This window comes from Branchiostoma floridae, chromosome 2, assembly GCF_000003815.2.
Source record: "Branchiostoma floridae strain S238N-H82 chromosome 2, Bfl_VNyyK, whole genome shotgun sequence".
Lineage (NCBI taxonomy): Eukaryota > Metazoa > Chordata > Leptocardii > Amphioxiformes > Branchiostomatidae > Branchiostoma > Branchiostoma floridae.
In genome coordinates this window covers 24545145-24568193 of record NC_049980.1, presented here as the reverse complement: position 1 = coordinate 24568193, position 23049 = coordinate 24545145, and the positions used below count along the sequence as shown (strand labels likewise).

Below are 23049 nucleotides of genomic sequence, written 5' to 3'. Positions count from 1 at the left end.
GAATTTGACGCAGTTCAGTCTTATAAACCATTAATGATAGAAGGCAAACTGTACAGATACGTAGGCATTGAGTGAGGTGTACGTCAGTTTGTATTATGTATCATTTTGTTTTTGCATCATCTGCCAGCAACTGTTTTTTGTCGCATGTTCACTAATAAAACCTTATGTTCACCCTCCGTGCATATTGTTTGTGTGGCTTCGGTTTGTATCGTTTTTGTTTATGTGCATGTTTTACTAGTTTCCTTTCTATACATAATTATATAATCAGGTGGTTTGAAGGAAAATATATGGTGTTATTTTCTTCGTTATTTGTTGGCAGTTACACTTCATACAAGAATCATATCCCTGAGTGTGTAACCACACAATATTCATAGAAGATTGTCGTGAATTTGATTGCCAATCCCCTTCTCTTTCCTGACCCGATAGAAAGACAATGCCTCCATATTGTACCTCAGGCGCCGCCCTCCCCGTGGAAGCACCCCCTGTCAGGTGAATGGGAAGTCAGAGGGGAATAAATGCTAGTTCCCAAACTTTTCATTGTGTCCGTTCTTTCCTTGAGAGGGGTTCTTGTATGGTCAAGGTTTAGTTTCTGGTTTTGGTAGAAGGTAAGTCTCGGGTGTTAAAGGAACCCCCACTGCTTCAAATTAGCCGACCAGTGGTGAAGAAAAAGTGCTGTAATATGAAGAAAAGTGTAGTACTATTCTATGCAAATTTTTCGTAGTACCACACTTTTTCTGTACTATGTGGATATAATCACAGTAATTGAAGGGCTCCCATCGGCTGAGGGGTAGTGGCCATGTTCTAATTGTTGAAAGCACATATGGATCTCTTGGAGAGTGGAGAAAATTGAAAGAGGGAAAGCGTGAACAATTCGGAAAGCAGACAAATTTAGCTTGAAACCTGAAGAAAGGATATAACGCTAGTTCACCTTAATCCGTGGGGTAACCTATATTCGTTGTTTTGAAAAAAATGGGTATTATAGAGATTTGAGGTCAACGACGTGGGTTTTAAACATCAACATTTTGAAACTATTGCAATTACCGACTTAACGGTCCCCAAATACCCTATTTTTATACACAACGGATATTGGTTACCCTACGGATAAAGGTGAACTAAAGTTACATAACATGTAATACTAAATAAACGCTTTGGTCTTCCTATAAATTTCATGTAAATGAGGGAATAAGAAAAGACAAGAAAACTAAGGTGTGCGGGGGAAAAGTAATCAGGTAGATACAAGATATTGTAATTGTGGTCGTCAACGGTTAGAGGTTTGAATAATGATGATAAGTGGATTATCATATCCACAGTGGATATGCAAAACCCCCGACGCTATCAAGTCATTCCGATGAGACACTTTCTCCAGAAATATATACCACTGAGACGTGACGTCATTGAAACGTGTCTACTGTCGGGGAATTGAACTACGACCCAGGTTCTGAATGATGACTTCTCCACGTGTCTCTCCTCTGGCCACACGCCGGGTTAAAAAACGAACAGACCCGGGTTTGTCGCTAACCCCTTTCCTTCCCTTTCTTTCACTTCCTCAAGCTATCAGAAACTTTTTTGTTTCGCCCACGGAACAGGAACCTGTTACGTTTAAGGGGAAATGTCGAAAGAACAAGGATCAAGTTCCAACATCTGATCTCGCTTCAGAGGATAACAAGGGCGTTGCCAAGTAAATCAAACACTATAGAGAAGGAATAAAAGTAAAATAAATCACGGAAGTGAATCAGTTTGTTTTAATGTCTGGAGTTTTCAGACAGATGTTGATTCCCTAAGGACTCTGTCATTCGATTCCAACAAGACAAAAGCGCTATCTTACGGGTAAACACTCGAGTAAACACAAACAAGTTTTAAGTTAGGCCTCCATCTGATTACAAGTGAGGTCACTGTAAGTTCGAATTGTATTTGTTTTAGTCTGGAAGGGATTTAGCGCAAGCTATTCATTTTTAAACATGAGTCACTAGCTGTCAATGCATTTCAAGGTTAAACGTAGACAAACAAACAAACCATGCCAAGATAAAGATCATGTGATTTGTTGCAACTGTCACATGGTCAAGTCACCAAAATTGTCTGAAGAGTGGCTCATACAAAACTTCTTGAATTAAAGTTGTCATCTGGAGCACGTTTGCTTTCCGACGAGCGCAGTTTATTCCACGTTTCACACATGTAAAAACACTAACTTGTCGTGGCCTCTTTAATTTGAGGTTGACACGTCGCCACCCCATCTCCCGTTTCTCGCCAAGCAAACTGTATAACAAAGTACACACAAACAAAGAGAAGACAAACAAAAGTTTCGCGGGCTTTCAATGGAAAGTTGTACCGCGCAGGCGCAGTACGGGTCAAAGGGGGTCAACCGGAGTCAATCAAAAAGTTTTTGTTCACATGATTCTTCCGGAACTGCGGCGTGCACAAGTTTCCAGAACTTCGCCAACAGTCAATGTTACGTCTTCTCCAGCCCGATCAACAACACATGAAGGTATGAGCAGCCCTTCGATGATCACAGAATCATCTCTGTTTATCGTCTTTCTGTCGTTTTGTCGCTATTTTTGTAGCAAGCTTGTTGCAAGTTTCTTTGTCTGTGGCTTCAAGAGGGGCAACCATTATGTCCCAAAGTACAGGCGGGAAACTCTAGTCCCACTTTCCCCACAAAAGATAAGTTACCCATTGGCGACGAAGTTACCCAGAAAGTCCCCGAACTTGTGTGTAAACTGTTTTTGTTGCCCGAAGTGTCCGTATTTGGCCGAGGAGGAGGGTTGAAGAAGAATTCGTGAGAAATGCAGGGTATTCCGGGCGACAGCTGGCGAGCTGGGCAGCCCCTCCATAATAGCTTGAGTACACGGTGTGGCGGCCTGGCCTGGACTCATTCAACCGTCACCAAAAACTTCTCTCAAGTGTTTTCGAGCTCTCCCCAACACGGAATCTACCAAAAGGAGTACTCAGTCATCGTCAGAAAAGCAACATAAGGGTTGGAGATGTGTCTAGAAGTCTGGACGAACTTTTGTGAAAAGTTTACGAACTGTTTTGTCGGTGTATTTTTGTACGAAGGGTGTTGGCTATTATGTTGGGTGGTCCGGTCCAAGTGGAGGCGAGACTTTGCATAATAAATCCTTTTGGGGACTTTCGTCCCAAGACGGTACAAAGAAGTCGTTAGTAACTTTCGAGTTACAGAGCCAAGAGATCTCGTTTATCAACTGGAAAAGTTCTGGGACGATTCTTTTTGGTAGAAGAAAGTTCACACCTCGTTGTTACCTCATCCCCCCGTGCCGAAAATTAATGGCCGGGCGGACGATAACTTGCGAAGTGAGGATGAATCACTCGCCAAACTTGTCTATTGGGCAGTGGTTAGAACTTAGAGGGCGTGTTAGTACAAACTCGTCTGTACAGTTAGTTAGCAGAACTTCACGGTTACAAAAGAGGTCGTTTGCTAAACTTCCCACACCCTTGGTCACGCGAGTCGGGCCGACACACGCCGCACTCCCCTCCGCCCAAAGTTTGGTTCTCACGAGTTCTCGTGGAACAGTCAACAAAACCTGCACCATTGTCCCCGTTTTGTGTTGAATGTACAATGATTAATTAGCGAAAATGCTAAGCCCTCCCCCTCTGCAAAGTTGGCAAGGTCTTGTTGGGTGTGTAGTCGGTAGTGAAGCCGGATTTGGTGCCGCAAGCCAAACCTCTGGTGAGGTCATCGTGTGAAATCTTATACGTGGCACATGTTTACTTGTTGTTCCGCCCTGAACTCTTTCACGTTTCTTTTAAACTTAGAAAACACCCTGACTTGTATAGTTGAAGCCCAAATTTGTTTGTGATTTGACTACAAATATCCTAGATTGCCGCTGCCGATCTTTGAGACGAAGATCTCCGTCGTGTGCTTTGTGAGAAAAATCAAAGTTTTATTATTGTTTTGTCTGGCTTCTCTGTCAGATCGCTTGGCCCAGTTTCTGAGGACAGCGCCACAGTCAGACTTCTACTTATAGACTTTTCTTTGTTCAAGCAAATGATTCTTCTCAATGGTTTGCCTATTTCGACTTTTGAATATTTAAATTTTACTTTTCAGTTTCCATGATTTCTTGAATTGTAACTATCCCTTTCCTTATGAACTTTCATATACCATTATTTGCTTCATAAGTTCATTCTGAACTTTTTTGGTTCTGTTTGCAAGAGAAAGTTTTGGTTTTCATAAGCCATTGTCTATTTTTTAGATTGATTTACTTTGATTATTTGTAATTGTGAACTTCCCTGAAATGTTGAGATTAGTGACAAACAAAACACAATGCGGTATTGTTTGTAGGAGCAAGTCTGAACAAATTGTACCAAGTTGTGACATGTTTCTTGGCTCAACTTTCTGTGGGAGGAGGAGGGCACCCTTACATTAAGTTACAAATCCCAGATGCTTTCAGGGGGCTGATATGCTGTTCCTTCCCATGATCTTCATTTCTGCTCAAATTGATGACTTGAGTCTTTGTCTTTCCCTTCTGCATTTCTAGGCGACCTTTCCCAAATAGGAGAGCAGGGGGTCACCCTAGCACTTCCCCTAAATGCTTGACATTCAGTCTCGTGTTTACTCTATTTTTAGTCATGAGGGCAGGCTCTATCCAGAGGCCTACCACACGTAGTCGGGCAAACTCCAGAAAACTTCAGTCTCCGCTGAAGGCGACAAGTCCGCAGCGACCGACATCGAAACTGACCAACGGAGGTACCAGCTGTGGAGAGTGGACGATAAAGGCGAAAGACGTTTGTTGCAATTCTTGTTTCTAGTGGCTATAGAGCACTTTGGAAGTACGCCTACAACTATAGATTAGGTCACCCTGCAAGAATGCCAAACTTTTAAAACACTCTGTCTGCTCCCAAGTAACTTTGCCTGATAACTAACAGTAGAGATCAACACAAGTATCCGTTATTAAAAGTACTAATACACACTTTCACAACTAATCTTCGTTACTTGACAAAGTTTTAATTAAGTTATGAAAGAGACTTGTTAGACTTGATGAATGTTGTTGAAGACTTGTGTTATTTGTCTACCACTTCAGTCTCCAATCTCCCTCACGAGTTTACCCACCCTGCATTACAAACATGGAGGTCGTTCAAACTTGGTGACGCAGTTTGCAGAAGTCTGTCTTATTTCGCAGAATGACCCACACCCCACATTTTTGTGTCTTGTGAAAACAATGGAAAGTTTTAATGTGATTCCTGAAGGCATGTCAGAGTTATCTGGGACATGTCAAAGCAAGGGAGGATATCACTCTCACACACAGCTATGTAGGGCTGATAACAACTTTTTTGGGGACCAAATAAAGTGACAACAGTGTTTGTTTTATGTGGACTTGCCACATTCTTGCCACAACTGTCTGTATAACATGCTAGATGTACCTACAACGGGAGCAATCTTGCAATGTTCGAGGCAACTTGCAAAAAGTAAAGTACTATAACTTTTTAACCTCCTGATGTTAGTTGTTATGGTTTTTGTGCAACTGAATGCTGCTATCTCATGCACATCCGTCAATATGTGTTGTTTACACTCTGAAATGGGTATGACAATGGGGTAAAAACAACCTTCCAAGGAAGGTCATATATTTTAAATGGTTAAGAGATCATCCAGCAATATTTATTTGTGTCTTTGTTGGATACGTGATGCTTGTATTTTCACTTCAGTACGAGAGAAAACTTTATTTCCATGTTTGGAGAGCGACAGTTAACTTTGGACTGGGGCCCAAAGTTGACTCAAGTTTCACTGAATGTAAGGCATTCTTGCAAAGCATCATGGGAAGGGAGAACTTAGAGTACAATCAAAATATTGCCATCTGTTACATGTATTTTTTCAAAACAAAGGATCTTTGCACAACATCGTCAGCTCTGCACACAAGGTGGAAATGTGTGTTAACACAGGCAGAGTTTTAGCTGGTCTAACAGGTTACAACAGGCAGGGGAAAATGTCAGGTATCTGGAGGGTCATGGTGGAGTTCCAAGTTAAATGTCCCTGGGTGACCAAGCAACGTCATGGGTTCAAAAGTTTAACTTCCCTTCTTACAACACCTCAAATATTTGACAACTTTGACAGATAATTTACTATGATTTCATTTCTGTTTTCTTTCCTTAGTTTTACTTCATTGTCACAAACACTGCAAGTAAATTGTCTTTCTCTAAACCAACTCTAAGTCACAACACATAAAAGTTTGTTTCCTTCCTTGTTTTGTATCTGAGTTCTGTGTTCTTGTAGACTTCTGTTTGAGTTCAGAATTGGCCGCCATGGTCACAAATTACACAGCGTGGCGGAGCGCCTAGGCGACAAAGAATTGTCCCCTTCACGTGTTTGTCATGCATTAATAGTAAGTATGTCGAATAAAGGAAAAGTTTTGGTAATGGGAATCTGTTTGAACTGGGCGGAACGATTAGGAAGTGTGTGGACTTTGTGCTGGTAAGTTTTTCCACTGCAACATATGTTTCCATTTTTAGAGGGGAAATTGTCCCAAACTTTCTTGCCTGAACTCTGCAAGGGGCAGCACAGTTTGCAGCAAACTCGGTGGTGAGTTTTACAACATGTACTGTGCATTCTATCAAGTGAAAACTAGGCTGGCAGAAAAAAATTGAAGGTTATGTATTGGTTGTATGTTGCCATTGTTTTTGAAGCTGTTTCACTAAGCACCATAACCTGAACTTTTAAAGGTTTAAACATTGTTTTTTGTTGTGTTAGAACATGGTACTTATTTCATAAACCGTAGATTGCAGTTCACAACAAAGATGTCCATATCGATCTTTGCCTCAAATATTACTTTAAGCCTTACAACTATGTAGACTGTTCTGAAACAAAAAGTTTCAGACAAATTGCTCATTCTTTCACAACATAATTTGTGTAGTTTGACCTGGAATTCTAAAGACTGTCTCAGTTTGCCCTGGGAGCAAAAGTGCTTTAAAGGACTTTTTTTGTTCTTGTCCTTTGGAGTATACTTTTGTAGCTGGACAGTCTCATTGTTGTGGTGACTGGAGCAAACAAAGGGTCGGCCATGTGATCAAGCAGGGATAGTCTTGTGTCTGTATGTTGCCTGCCTTTCTTTATGTTTTACAAAGAAAATTCCTTGGAATGTTGGACATAAAACAGTAAGCATGCAGTGATAAGTCAATAGTGTGTGATGCAGATTCAGTGGAGTCGATTCCCAGGAGTACAGTATAGACTATCTTTTGTCCTTTTTGTTTGCAAGCTAACAGTCTAAAGTTTGTTTTCTTATCTAGATTTTGATAATACAGATTTATGATAAATCTTGGGGAGCAATGAGCTCCAAAATCTACCAGCCAATCATACACTGTTCTGTAGTCTGTGGTCAACTGTGACCTTTTGTTGGCCAGTTGGGGACTTTTTTGATACAATTACAAGTGACAATTCTTGTGCACATTGTGGTCTCATGACAACACGACACAATAGGACAGTTGACATTGTGTATGACTGCTAGAGAAGAGTTTCAAAGACTACTTAGATCCTAGTTAAATAAGATACTCACATAGAGAATAGTTACTGCTACTCACAAACATGTTATACATTGGTACTTGTTTGAAGTGTTGTCTTCTTGCCAAGGTATTGTGTGTAAATTTGTCAAAAAGTAAATTTCGAAAAAAGAAGGAGTGCAAAAGGACAACAAGTTTTATACTGACTTTCTAGATGCTGATGAAATTTGGGGCTGACTTTTTCAAAGGCCTTTGTGTCTACCTGTGCCATATGGTTTTGAAGCCATGCTTGAACAAAGAGGGCTTAGGGCACACCTGTTGTGGACTGAACCATATTTTTGAAGGGAGGGACTGTTGGAAGGGAGGGTTGATAACTTTGTGGATTCTTACTTCACTTGAAAATTCAATGACAAATTTATGTTCCACTCTGAAATTGTACATTGTAGATTTCCAAACCTGTTAATTGCACAACTTGATTTTTGTGAAAGAAGCCCAGTGTTCGTCATACCTTACAAACTTCCGCTGAAGTTTGAACGTGTTTGCCATGGGGTAGGCTATTTAAATATTTATAAGACAATTTAGTTGATTGTTGAAAATGTTGACGTCATAGTTATTGTGTACATTTGAGCCTCCATAGTAACTGCTTTCCTGTCATGATGTTTTAAGAGAAAAGTTGTATGTTGGTAAACTTTGAGTGACAGGAACTGAGGTAAAATTTGATTGTTGAGCCAAGTTTTGTACCACTAATTTTTCTTTTGAAAATCTATATACTGTTGTGTATCTTATCCACTATTTATTTCTGTTGAAGCAGCTTGTATATGGTTTTTTGGCAATTAGTCATATCGTGTGTTTTGGTCTTCAACCTTTATAAATTATTCAGCCATAAAGCTGCCTCTGCCGGTGTGACTGATACAAACAAAGGAATTAAAACATGCTTTAAAAAGAACTGGTTGCTTAGTAACATTTTCAAACAGAGGAACATATGTTAATGCTTACTATGATGTGTAAAGAAAGAGAAATAGAATACTTCTGTTGATGTTGGGGTATAAAAGTTTTCTGTCTGAATTATGTGTTCCGTGTTACTTCTCACAAAGGTGTGGCGCAAGGAGAGGACATGTCATGCGCCATTGTGAGTCGTTTACAAAAGGTCCTGTATCCTCTTTTTGTGTTGGAGTATTAATAATTTAGAAGTTGGGAGGTCAGAAAAGTTTTGAATGCAGTTTTGTTGTCGTGGGGGTGCGGGCACCATCGCTGTATTCTTTGTCTCAAAAGACTGTAATGGCAAGTTGACGCAGTTCACTCCAGAGTTGCTTCAGGAGTTTGGAAGGTAATCTTCTGATCTTTAAACAAGCTATAACGAGATACTTGTTTGAAATAACTGTAGGGCATAGTGTTGCCCCGTGACCTTTAATGTGCATGTATACATAGCTTGTTTCTTTGTTCATGTCATAACTATTTCTGTCATTGTTTGCTCAATTCCATACTAGAAATGGTCCAAATGATTACAGATTTCCTGTTTTTTCATTACACCAACTTGCTATAAACTGGCTACTAGGGTGCTAAATAGTTTACAGACTCTAAATGAAGTTTGTTGCATTGGCATTGTTATAAGAATGGAGTAACAACAACAGTGGAGGTAATGAGGTGTTAATGGTGTTTATGTATGCATTGAATTGGAGGCCAGTATCGCTGAGTGATATACAAAAAAATGGGAATAACTCAATAAGGAAGAACTCCAGCAATGTTATGATAATACATAGATGTAGAACATCATGTTTTGCTTACAGATGTTTGCTATAGGTTTGTGCACTTCTGTCTGTTTTTCTGTTGAATCCTTTTGTTGAGTTCCCAGTTGAACAAAAACTTTTGTTGAACACTTCACAAAGGGGATTTCATACAATATATCTTCTTTTCAGATTAATTTGGCATATTTTACATTCCAACCTAAGTTTGTGTAAACTCCTGGACATACAATCGGTTTTGAATGAACTATGTAAAGAAAGTGATAGCTGAAAATTATTTCAAGGCAAGTATCTTTATCAGGTTTCTTAGTTACCTTATCTCTTGTCAGACCATTTTGGTCTATCTTACTATCCCAGGATTACCATTCCGTATTTATACTTAGGCCACTGTGTCAGGCAAAGTAACTGCAATGACCAGTCACAGTATCCTTACTTTAACGGGCACTATTCTTAAAAAAAACATGAAATGTGAATTCAAAATGATTTGAAAAACAAACATGGGACTTTTACAGTGTTTTGGATGAATGGTTATGTATTATTGGGTCAAAAAAAAAAGTTATGACTGCGAGCATGTTGAAGCTAGCTACCACTACAGCTATGGTGTTTTTCTTCAATGGCAGAAAAAACTTACAAAGCATCGTCTTCTACGAAAACATGCTGTGGTATTGACACGTTCAATAATTCATGACAAAACAAGTTTTCCATTGTGGATGGATATGTGGTAGTGTAGACAGCTGTGCAGTCTTGAACCTCTTTATAAAATAAGCAAGTGTATACAACATTTTGGGGCCATACAGCAGTCATAAACAAAGATATGACTTGATTGCTGTTCTTAATTTTATGCATACTAAAATTTCAAAAGCTGGAAAGGGATAGAAAAGAGAAGTTTTGTGCATTGTATCATAGCAGGATTGCATGACTCTGCAGTGAGAAAAGTTGTAAAAAAAAACTTGTAACTTGTATGTATTCAAGTAAATTAGAATTGGAAAACCATGAAAAATGTGGAAAAGATGTTTTATGCATTGAACCATAACAGTAAATTGCATGAATCTGTATTGAGAAACGTTGTTTAAAAGAAAAACTTAATAGGTTTATCTCTTTCTCCTTGACCTCTGGCCCCTGGACATGATTACCTGGAAGGTTTTTGTTTGTAGAAATGCCCTGTGGGTAGTGTAGCCATCTGTTAGGACAAGTGACCTTGACGCTTATGAAGAAAACTCTTTCTTCAATTTCCTGTTTTACTGGTTTCTGAAAAGATCAAAGAGCTCTCAGGAAGGTGATATCATGATCATGATGAAATTAGTCCAACAGGACTCTGCTTGGGAATTGCAGAATTCAGACAAAAGCAGAAGAAACAGATAAAAGCTCAAAAGTAGAAAGAAGAGCTATTCTGTTTCTGTATCCTAGACAATGGGAGATTTCTAATTTTGCTAAGTACCCCCAAGTCCTTTGTTCCCGGTCTAGAACTTTCATCTGCATTTCACGGAATTAATTTTAGCCCTCATTCTACCCATGCAAATCCCCTAATTGGAAAATATTCATGCCTTTTAATCTGCTATGTGAAAAGTTTCGGGCAGCCATTGTTGCAGGTGACCCGTTGAAAGAAATCTGCAATGTGTGGTCATTTGTACATCTTTCTTATGTGAGAAAGGGTGATAAACATTAACATTATATCGCTTGGTTCATGAAGTTAGTTCCCAGTAATGGTGATCAAAGAAACTTCTGCAGTGCCAGTCAAAATGTGGCCTCCAAGAACTTTTGACTAACATTGAGTATTGAATATAGTTTGTTTCCTTAGAGTTGTATGAAACTTGTTTTTCATATCTTTCTTCCAGTAGAACATATATTCTGAGTCAAGCTTTTTTTTCACTTTAATAGAAGGTAGTTGACATGTGTGAGACATTGAAAGTTAGTTTGAGAGTAAGATTTCAGCACAGTTGCTATGCAGTTGTTACCAGTTTGACAGGAGTCCCCTGTTGATGTGTAATGGTCTGTCCCTAATCAATCAGTTGGTGGCTACTGTGTGTTTTAATTCTACCCTGTCAAGCCGTGACCCCCTTATTTGGGCAAAAAAGTTAAATCACAGCTGAGGTCTTTCTCACATGTTTGCCATGGAAACAAGGATGTTTCTCTTGGCTGTGCCTTCTAATGTCTTTACTAAGCTCAGGGATAAACTGTTTTGCATGGACTGTATGAATGGCAGATTTGCCACACAAAGACTGTTTGTTTTTCAGAGAAAGTACATAGTATCCTGAATTTTATTCCCCTTTCTGTAAATGGTTCTCCACCTGTTCCTCTTTGTCCTTATTGACAGATGAACTGAGCCAACTCCTTTTGGACCTAAAACAAAATAGAGTCGCCCAAATTTCATGTGTAGCAAATATCAAAACTGCTATCTACAATATGTAAGCTATTTTGAAACAAATTGTCATTTTGGTCCTGTCTTGCTCAATGTTTCAGTAGAAATAATGTAAATGGAGGGAACTCTACAATGTTTGCCCCTCTTCTAAAGTTAGATGGTATAACCCAACTTCCCCAACTTCTTTTTGGTGACCCTGTGACAGGCCACACATGTGGACACACACTAGGTCTGTGGTTTACATTTGGTGTCTCACAAAAACTTCTGCAGAAACTTTGGGCCACTGAACTTCTCCCAATGGTGAGTTTGCTACCCTCTATATAGCTTGTGCCTGTTATATCTCAAGCTTTGCTAAGTGAACTCTATCATCAAGAGTTGTTAGCCTTGTCTTTTGACCCTGCAAACTCAAGTGGGGCAAAAACTTTCTGGAATTTGTTGACCTCGACTTTAATGCCCCTCCCAGACATACATAACTTGATTTGAATGGGTTAACTCCCAACCCAACCAAAGAACTGGTTTGACTTGTTATGTTCACCATTGCGGCCTGGTTGGAAACTTGTCCAATGTGTAAATTACTATGTATAAAACTTGGAAACAGTAGCAGTATGACATTTGATCTGGGTGTTGTGAAAGGCCATGAGAAGCAACATTTGCCTGTTAAAATTTTCCCACAAGCATATCACAACATGTCAAAAGTTCTTTCCCCGGTTCCAGGTTCTCAAAAAAGTTTGTCTGTAATGTTGTGTTGTGTTTGGTAGATCATTGTTGAAGACTTCCTGTCTACTGGGAAAGTTTGTAACTTGGGCGGGAGTGTGTTCAAACTTTAGCTGTGACAAGAGTGACATTCCAGGGATTCACAACCTATTTTGGGGGTGACTGCAGTACCCAGAAACAAGACCGGTTTGGCAGTTAAATGCTGACTTTTTTGCGTCAACTTGTGTCTGAAGTCAACTTGAAAGATCTGTAAAGTTGAGGTAATGTCTCAGTCTGTACTTATCATGAAGATTTCAAAGCCTAAGTTGTGCAGTGTGCAGTGACAGTTAATACTTGTGAGCTGCAGTGATCGCCAAGTAAGGCTGCCAGCTGCAATAACCCAAGCTCATTGGTTAAATAGAAGAGGGTGACCTCTGTGGGATATGGGACATGTGGTACTTCCTGTGGGACAGGAGACTGATTCAAACTTTTTCCTCTCAGATTTATATCCTATAGTCTGGACTATCCAAGGGAAGAAGTTATAGTTTGCGTATCTACACAACTTGTGTTTAACTCAGTGTAGGTCATCTGCAATTTAAAACTTTCGTAGACGTTTAGAACTGGAGAAATCATTTAATGTTGAGTGATTCCAAAGTTGTTTTACAAGTGTTCGACCACTGTTCATAGATGGTATTGAATGTTTGAGCTGTAGTGAGGCAAACAGTGTTCTTACGAACTTTCATGCAACAAAGGTTCCAATCCCAGATTATGAACACAAAGAACCAGGAGGTTATTTGTTTAGCCAAGCTTGGTTTGAGTACCGGTGGTGGATAGCAGTGGCAAACTTTCCGAGTAAAGTTGATGCACCTATTAGCAACTAAGGCCCACTTTACATTACGTTTTTCGCGTTAGCGGGACTGGCGTTAGCGGGACTGCGTTAACGGGAGCCCCGTGTAAAGAGAGTTCCCGTTAACGTAGCCCCGCTAACGCCAAATTTTCTCCCGTCCACTCCGAAGCGTACGGCCGTAGGCTCAGCGGGAGTCCCCGTGAACGCCAAACTGCGTATAAAGAGAACACGTCGGGCTCGCGTTAGCGGGAGTCAGGGTTTAGACGTTTAGCATAAAGCGCGCGCTTATTAGCATATGGCGCGAAAATGGTAGGTACAGATTTGCAAAACATTGGAGGAAAATTGCCAGCAGCGATCATGTTCATAACGCTGGGTAAGAATACAGTGATAAGAAAACAGTCTTCCGATAGTTACTTTTTTATATACTAGTAGAATGAATGTCAACCCAAAAATCAACCCGAACTACGCAGAAAAAATAGTTTTCACGGCCTGCCTTTTCCGTAATGCCTTTTCCTTTTCCACATACGCAGGCTCTTACGTCAATCGGGTCTGCAGTCAACCTTCAAAGCAGGCGGGATGTCAGCGAAAAATAGTCTCATTCTCACATTTTTGGACGACCTATTTTTGCACAATTTTCGTGGAAGACCTTTACAAAATATACAAGTTCGATTCCGAATAATTTCTTCTGCAATACATCGTTACGTTGTACCGAAACCAGAAGCCGCTATCTCTGCAAATTGTGTATAAAGTAATCCCATTACGCGTCTCCGATTGGCCGTTGCTATGACAGTGGTGGCCGTTGCTATGACATTGGTGGGGAAATTCCCGCTACATGAACTGCTGGCAGCTTGAGTTTTTACGTACGAGGTAGTTATTATACCTGCAGGAATTATGCGTATATCACGGTTATTTCAGTACGTAGCCATAATTTAGCAGGTCATCACTGAAAGAAAGGGATCTTCTATCAAACAGTTCGCTTTGAAAGGGTTTTTAAGTGCTTTTTTATCGAAAATTTTGTGGTCGAAGTTACCGGAAGTGTCAGCGAAACAACAAGGTAGGCAGGGACTTGTATTTCTCATGCAAGTCACGTATTTGAATTTTCAATCACTTGGTAGCGGTACGCAAACAAAAAATTTACGGTTGTTCAATATAACAACGTGCAGCTAAAAAAAAACTGCGATCTTAACGGGTAGAATTTCACCAAGATTTTACAATCCACCGCGCGCCGCGGGTGTCCTGTCAGATTTCCGGGCGGTGTGTCTAAAGAGGTGCCGATAGCGGCGTCCCGATAACGGGGAATTTACCGTTAACGCGAAAAGCGTAATGTAAAGTGGGCCTAAGTAGCTAGTTGATATTGTGAGAGAAAAAACAGAGTACACCAATATTCAAGACATAAAAGCGTGAATGAACCTATAAGGCATTGTTTATTTCCTAAGCTGTCAATAGGATATGTACCTTTGTATTTGTGTCATAAGCAGACCAGATCCTGCTTACTAATCCTTTCTGCTTTTTGTTGACTGCATTGTGGGACTTTGTATGATAGAAGGTTTTGTAACCACCAATTGTTCTGTAATTTGTCTCGCATAAATCATTCTGGCAGTATTACTGCCAGGATGATTAGACTGCCATGTTTTTGTAATAGAATGTGGTTCAAGATTTACTGTTGTACAGTATGAGTACTGTTTTTAAAGGGCGTGTATGTAGGCCATGAAGAAAGTCATATAAGCGTAGGCTGGTGTATTTGATACTACCAGATGCCAGTGACAGGTGACAAAAGTGATTGCTGATTTAAGGCTCAGGTGGCCAAAAGCATTAATTGATCTGCCATTTCCCTTCTTAGCTGTAACTTGAGAGTTGGTTGGTTACTTGATATGATTTCAGCTTTGACAAAAGTGTCTTGTTGCGATATCTGTAAAACTTATTAAGTTGTTTGAAGTTCTATTATAGTTCAAACCCATGTCAAGTTTGCACCACCTTTTAGTTTGTTGCCCTAGGGTGCGAAATCAGTGATTACTCTCAGTTGGTGTGAAAGTGAAATTAAAAATGTTTAAAAGTGGTATTGTACAGTATGTGAAATATGTTCCCTTTTTTTATGAGAAGATTTGTTGTCAAGTATCGAACTCACGACATGCCCACATAGTAGGGATGTCGCAGTTTATTGCGAGTGGGTGCACATTAAGTAGTGCTGTCCACCCCCAGCAGTTGAGTGGCAGGTGCTAATTTGCATGTGAGGGCAGCAGATGTCATTGACATGTGAAGTCTCATGTGGCTTCTTGTGACCTTTTGTGTTCTGTCGCTATTTGAAATGATTTGTCCCCTCAAGACGTGTTATTAGTCATGATCTCACGGAAACTTTTCATCACTCTGCATTCGCAAGAAAAATAAATTGAATCTGTTGCTGAGGCCAATTCTAAGTACTAATATGACAAATTGCCACTACATTATGCACCCGGTATCTGTATGTTATTGACGATTGCCATTTGCATTTGTTGATGACTGAATACAGAGATACAGAGTAAGTTGTGAAAACTTACTGAGATATTAAAATGATTTAATGAACTTTTGTGCTCGACAACTATACATGGTACAATGTATGACTAATTAGTTGGATGCTTTTGTTATCATCGGAACTGAAAACAAAACATGGTTGCATACAGAAGTGGTTTTATTAAATTTCATTGATAGCATGTTTAAAGGGTAAGAATCTATGTTCATCAAGGTACTGAAATTATTGTCCCTATCCTTCAGGGGTAAATTCAAAATACATATATAAAATGTGATGGTTGAACTAACAACTATATAGAAGGATATATATAGAAGGCATTGAGTTTAGACATCTGAACTTTGCCAGATATATAACTGTGTTGCAGATCTGATTTTGCTAGCTCTGCAATTATGTCCCTTCTCTTCTTTCAAATAATGGTCCCCAGCAAAAGTGGTATGGCCTATTTGAGTGGACAGCAGGTGCATGTATATCATTATCCCTGATTAAGCCCATTGGTCGGATCAACTCCAGCCACACAACCTCTCAGTTGCTTCCTCTTGTTTCACATCTGTGGCAGGGAAGACTTGGAACAAAGGACAAGGGTGGAAAGCAATTAGATCTAGTGTTTCCCTAATTCAGTCAGGACAGACATGAGTGTGGCAGTGGTTCCTGGATGTCTTCGAATGGTAGTAGCTGTAAAATTGTAAAATATTGCCTGTGGTTTCAGTCAGTACATTATTAACAAGCCTATGATGTAGCAGCACTTTTCTTTGAAGTTCTTCACGGTAGTTTCAATTTTCTGTATTGATGGGCCGTCATGAGGGAGTGGTAACTCATAGTTTTAATTGCTGCTTACAACTTCTTGCGTTCAGTATTGTTGCATGGTTTTCAGAGCATTTGTGCTGGTAAAAGTAACATGTGAACATTGTTAAGAAGACTTCTGTATCTATTGAAGTCAACTTATACTGATGTTTGTTTTTGTTTTGTTTTCCTCCTGTAGCAGTCGGAGCAGGCAGCTTTAGCCTTGCACAAGGCCCCGGGCCTGAGGGTCTCCCCACGTATCCACAAGCCTGCTGTCAATGGGGCGGTGCCTGGGCTCACCAATGGGTGCACCAGGACTGACAAAGGTGAGGTTGTGAGTTTACCCGGCAGGATCTTCCCTGTTTTGTATATTAAGTTTAATTTAGGATTTAATGATGAATTGTCTATAGAGGTGTTAGTTTGTTAGTAGCATAGAGTTAAACCTGTACAAGAACACCACTAGGGGTCAGAAAAACCTCACCTATGTGGACAAGTGATCAATATGGACAGGACTCTTAATGCTTGAGTCAATGGGAATAATAATATTAATATGGAAGACATGAAGAGTTACGTTGGTGCATCTCCTGTACATTGCTATGCTGTCAAATGTTCAATCTATTCGACATTCAACCCATTTTCTTAAGCAAAACCAAACAGGAGTCACATTGGCCAAGTGGTCCTTATTTAGAGGTGGTCACTTGTTAAGGTTGTATATAGTTATTTATATATTTGACTTTGGTACTTGGTAGAGATTTCCCCAAATTTGCAATAGATATATCATATTCACATTTTATTTTGTCGGGCCTTAAATTATGCACCAAACAGCAATGCCTGCTGTGACCCTAAAGGTTGACCCTTTGATGTGGTGACTTTGTTAATAACATATCACTGATTGAAGTATCAGATTTGAAGTCTTGGAAGCTCAAATACTTTGGCGGAAAATCATATATGTGACCTTACAATTACATATTGGGGAAATAATTGACATTCACGTAATAATATTCTGTTGTTATCAAATTTACTTTGGTGAACAACAGCAGTGAAATCCAGGCCTTCTTGCCTAACTTGCTGGAATATTTCCACCTAACTGCTCTCTGAAGTTATGATTCTGCCTAACTGGTAAGCTGAAGGTAGCAGGTGGTTGAACAGAATGCAAATGAGCAGCGAATGGAAAGGGAATTACCTCAGGGGAGACAACCCAATAAAATTGCCTTGGCTGGCTTATGTAGAGGCACAAATGCACTAGACGCATGGCTGGGAAACCTCACGGACTGTAGTTTTTCAACTTACAATATCGTCCCTTTCCCAGTGGCTGCTCAGCCTCAGAACGGCAGTGTGACATATCGCTGTTGTGGTGAGTTTTATTAGTTGTCTAGGTAGAAGCTGAGGTGTCACAGTGTCTTGTGTTTTGTGAATGGTTTCCGAATCTGTTGACTTGCACTGTTGGAAATGAATCAGGATAAGGGTTATGCTTACTCAGATGACTATGTTGTTTTGCATGTTTTGCCCGATGTTTCCAGAATCATTTTTCTATGTCTCTTCCATCTCTGTATGATGATGATAGAAGAATGCTCTTTGTGCTAGCTTGTTTTGACTTCAGTAAGAAAGTAATCCTAGGTTTTTGTTTACATGTAAAATGTTATTACTGTAGATATCCATGAACAAGTCATGTATGAATTTTGCAGTTTATATGCTGATATTCAAACCATACATTTCACAACATCTTATTTATGTTCCAGCAGGAATGGTCTTAGATTTAAGCCTGTCAATAGTGTTAAAAACAATTTTATTTCTTGTAACATAATGTAATGTCCGTTTTATAGGTTAGCTGTGATAATATGCAAAATTATTATCAACAGTAAATCCTATGTAATTCCATGAGTGCTCCCTAAAATTCCTGTTAATGGTAAAAAGATGCTGTGGTACAGATATGATATTAGGCTTTCTCATTTTCCATTTCTTATTCAGAGAAGAAGGGGGTCATTAAGGCTCCATTTTGTATGTATCATCTTGACATTGCAGATAATGTACTGGCTGAAGGTAGCGTTCGAACCATGGTTTGATTTGTATAAGCCAGGGAGCGTTTTGTAATGCATGTCTTTGTGTCCCAGGGCTAACAAAAGTAATATGGATTGAAATATGGAGGTGGCGGGCCGAGGTCACGACCCAGCATGCGGGAAGAAGCCGTGAGTGGCTCGATAATGGCCCATGGTAAAAGCTACCTGCACCCTTCAGGAAGGCCATACATGTGTCAAGCATTTGGCACTTGAAATGCATTACTTTCATGACGCAAGTTGTGGAGGGCAGCATTATAATTCTGAACATACTGACAAGCTCACTCCTCTGCCGTGTATCAGATTTGGCTGCGAGTGCGGGCCGGGGGGTGGTGGGTGGTGAATCTTTAATGCTGGCGCCTAGTCCTCGCTATGAGTTGTATTCTGGAAAGCTGCACAGTGACATTTATATGGATTTAAATGCAGCAGGGGCTATGATTCTCGAAGCGATTGTTTGTGCGGTTATGATGTAGTACATCGTCACTGTGGTGTTCCTGAGAGAGGCATGTAGTATGAGAATTAATGTTGATGACGCATGTTTTCATATGCGGCGGCATCGTAAGTCTAATGGGTGATTGACGAAGGGGTGGTAAAGAGCGCACAGGGGTTGGAAACGTGGGATTTACTGAGCCATCGTAGACGTGATGCTCGGCCACGTAGTTACCTCCGTTGCGTGGCAACATCCGACAGGAGTGGGCAGGGGTTTACAGGATTAGGCTCGCATGGAGAACTGCTCAGCTGGGATGTAGGGAAAGAAGGGTCCTACACAAGAGTAGGGATGTGGGATTCCAGGAAAGAATGTCATTGTTACTGTCATTGTCATCCTCATAGGCCGTACCTATTGTGGTATTGCCCACTTAGTGCTCCGGTACATAGTCTATCTGTCTTTTATTTGCCATTAGAAGGAGAACTTAGAAGGCCAGTAAAAGGCTTTAAACTAAAGCGGGCCTTCTCTATGCAGATAGAAATCCAGACAAAAATACTACCAGCCTGTGCAGGTAAAGATGTTACTGTCAGGTTACGTTGCTTTAAGAGCGACTTGTGCCGGTTCGGGTTGGGTCGAAATAGTGTTTTCAGTTCTGCCAATATGCCATGCCTATCTCCTCATAGCACCTGTACATGCTCATTGCCAGTATCTGTACCTATCAGGGATAGGTTGTGCACTGGGCAAAGGCTGAATAGATGGCCGTGATAAAGATTGGAGGAGGCAGGTATTCATAGCCTCTCGTTTCGTCAATGCTCTACTTCAGGGACATTGGTTAATGCACAGTCGATAGTATTAATGAAAATACATTTAAAGCACTGCGGAAAAGATGTGTAAACAAAGACTATTAACATTTTCCCTGCTGTCTATCCCTGTAATCAATACAGATTTGGTACAAGGCTACCTCAATAGGGCCAAGTCTGATGAATGAATACCTATAGTCAGCAAGACAAACAGGAACTAACTGCTCATCATAGATTATGTTTAGTTAAAAGGAATTTTTTCCAAAATTGTTTTTATGTGCAGGGAAGAGGCATTTCTATCATCGATATCAGACTTTTCCCAAATAAAAATGGCATACAGAGCTAGTGGTGCATGCATGTCTGAAACATTTTTTGACACGACAGAAAGCAGCGATGAGGGCTTTGACGTCAGCTTATTAACATTAGTGTGTCTGGGCTGAGAAGAGAAAGAACGTCACAGCATGTCTAAGAAGTCATTACCATTGAGCAACACCGTCTTTCCACTAGAGACTGCGACTGATCAGCACCCAAAAACTGCACATATTTTACGAACTTCACAAAGTAGTTTTGTGTTCTCTTTCTCTTTTGATTCATACTTTGTTTTGTGTATCATATTCTAATTATGAATTAAACATTTTTTAACCTTGCTCAACAGTCACTCGGCGATTACTGTCCTTTGGAGATGGGCCCTAATGCCATAGAAATATTCATGATAACGTTAGGTACTAGTCTATATAATGTAGAAAGACCTGGAGTGTGGTACCTCATATAAAGGATTTGATTTATTGATGGATATTTTAATCCAAGTCTGTAAATGCAGGATGAAAACCAAATAGATTGTTGCCTGTGCAGATTGTAAATGTAGTTGTAGTCCACTCCTGCAGGTAGCATGAATACGTCAGTATTACATGTACGAGCCTGCTGTCAGCACATAATGGATGGAGACCAGTGACAGTTGGCCTTTATAGACATGACCTGACCTATAACTGTCACCCCTGATTTTATAACTATAGATTCCTCAGTCGTGACTATGGTTATGTCTCTGAATTGTTGAATTATGGGAAACTATCTTTTGAAAACCATTCTCCTTGAACGGAATACTATGTTTATGGGCATAAATATAGTTTGAGTTAGATATTGTACAGGGTCTATTATGAAAAAGAAAGTTGAGCTACAGGCTATTTTGAAGAAAAATGGAGCCAAGGAAGAGACTAGCAAATTCATAACCATCAAGTTTGGAGAACATCAGTCATTTTAAGCCATACAATATAATAGGTGTTAGAAAATTACTTTCCTAATGATGAATATGAGCTGTTATGATGTTCCCAATGGACAGACACCTGCCTTTCTCCAGGATTGTTTCTCCTTATCAATAAAGATGAGTTAGATGCCCCCTAGGGCTCCTTATTAGGTTTTTGACTTGAATATTTTAGCCTGTGGGTTTTCACGGCAGCCATGAGTATAGCAGTCCAAATAGCTATTATTGCATGCTTGGGAGACTTCAATGAGTTGACAAATGGCGCTCTCTTGTGAATGAAGATGAAGGAAGCCATTTCTGCAGCCAGACAGAAGAAGCTTTGGAGGTTTGTCAATATCGTGGCATGAATGCAGATGATACAAACTCTGTCATCAGCAAGGCTAAGGCAATTAGTCTCGAGGGGAGCCGGCTTGACAGGCCGGCCCAAGGGATTCTGGGAATATTGGCCCCGGCACTGTGAAATTGATTGTCATGGGTATTGCGTAGCTGCGCACGGTACGCGCTGATATATTCCATCACGGATGCGAGACGCCTCAAATTGCACGGTGCTCTCAGAGGGTTCAATTTATATCGCCTCGCAGATCTGCAAAGCTGGTTATTTTTCGCCCGGCACTGTGTGAGTGCAATATTAAATACGACTCCCTGACGTTCCAGCTAAATCTGGGAGCCGGCGATAAGATGGAAGAGTCGATCCTGGTCATTAATCCTCCTCTCTGCCCGTAGACACGGATGTAAATGAAGTATTGGAGGTGAGCGCCGGGAACAAGAAAGGTGTCTGGAGGAACGGGCGGAAGACAGAGGCGTCCGAGGTGGTCAAAAGTCGCCAAGAGGACCACACTAGTGACCAGGAGAACAGCAGTGCAAATAAGGTTGGTACTGCTCTGTTGCTGCAGACATTTCATGGTTTGCATCACCAGTAGACATCTTCTGTCTTATAAGGTAGCGTTACCATGAAAAGACACTACAATTCATTGAGAGTTCTCACTTTATGCTGCTTGTAGGTGAAAGGTTGTCGTAGACAGTGTTACCGGTTGCTAGCAAAGATGCCCACACATGAAAGAATATTTAGCCTTCCTGGTTCACATGGTAAACCATCGCAAAGGTCATTTTGATAGTACATCCTGAGTTGTTCCTGACTAAGGATGTTGACATTTTAGTTTCTTAAAGTATAGTTATGTTTTGCTTGTGGGTATGTGGATAATAAATGAGTTGTGCAAAATACAGATCACATGTAGTCTTTAAAAGTAATTTTAGATTGGATGTCCTGCAGTAATAACTTTTATACAGTATACCCCTCTGCTATGCCTCTGCTACAATGACATTGACTCGACAGCAATGTTGTTGAATCCATAACTTATAATGAACCTGTGTCAGATGTATCACATCCTACCCATTCCCAGATCTTCATCCCACCGAATTGTTTTCCAAACAATCCCAGAGAGCTTGTTTAACGTACAGAATATGATCATGTTTCAGATGGATGGCCCTGACAATGGGGACAAAAGGTTGAGAACAAGATCAAAACGAGGACAGTCAGGTGAGAAGTGCATGTCATGTACTGTTGATTCATTTATTTTTGTGATGGGTTTATTTTGCAGTAGGAGAGAATACGACCGTTTCACACTTTTTTGTATTCGTGGTTAAACAATTTCTTTGATACATTAGTAATACATTGGACACACACATTCATGATGATTGCGTAGGAGACTAAGGGCTTGTACCTTGGGAGTTTTGTTATGTTGTTGTTGTTACTGAAGGTACATCATAAGGAAATTAAACATTTAGACATTTGTGGCAACTACCGTTATTGTCACACAATGTTTCTATGGACGTTGTGTAATGCTCGGTATCCTATATCCATTGTTTTTAAAGATGGTATTTAGGCAGACAGTGGTTTCAAATGTCAGGCTTTTTATGAGATCATCTTAAGATTTTTCTATGCTTTGGTCATGAATTGTTCTCTTTTGTTTTTCCCCATAGAATCATCAATGCCAGACCAAAGGTAAGTGTCTTTACAGACTTTGCTGTGGAATTAGTTTGCTGCTTGCAGTCTGAATTCTGTAGTTTCTTCCTGTTGCTGCTCCAATCTTGGTGGAATTTTCTCCTCTTTCTTCTGTTCAATGTTTCCTTTCTGCTTAACCCC

The 23049-nt window shown here is 40.2% G+C and overlaps 1 protein-coding gene across 1 annotated transcript in view; it reads left to right on the top strand.

Moving 5' to 3' along the window:
• The first annotated feature begins 2303 nt into the window (after positions 1-2303).
• Positions 2304-23049, top strand: part of LOC118410058 (myelin transcription factor 1-like protein) — a 38636-nt gene continuing 17890 nt past the window's right edge. The window contains exons 1-6 of the mRNA XM_035811536.1: positions 2304-2482; positions 4580-4737; positions 16567-16693; positions 21630-21775; positions 22383-22443; positions 22887-22908. Of these exons, the coding sequence (XP_035667429.1) occupies positions 2389-2482; positions 4580-4737; positions 16567-16693; positions 21630-21775; positions 22383-22443; positions 22887-22908 (608 nt within the window). The 5' untranslated portion in view covers positions 2304-2388. The remainder of the gene's footprint in view (positions 2483-4579; positions 4738-16566; positions 16694-21629; positions 21776-22382; positions 22444-22886; positions 22909-23049) is intronic.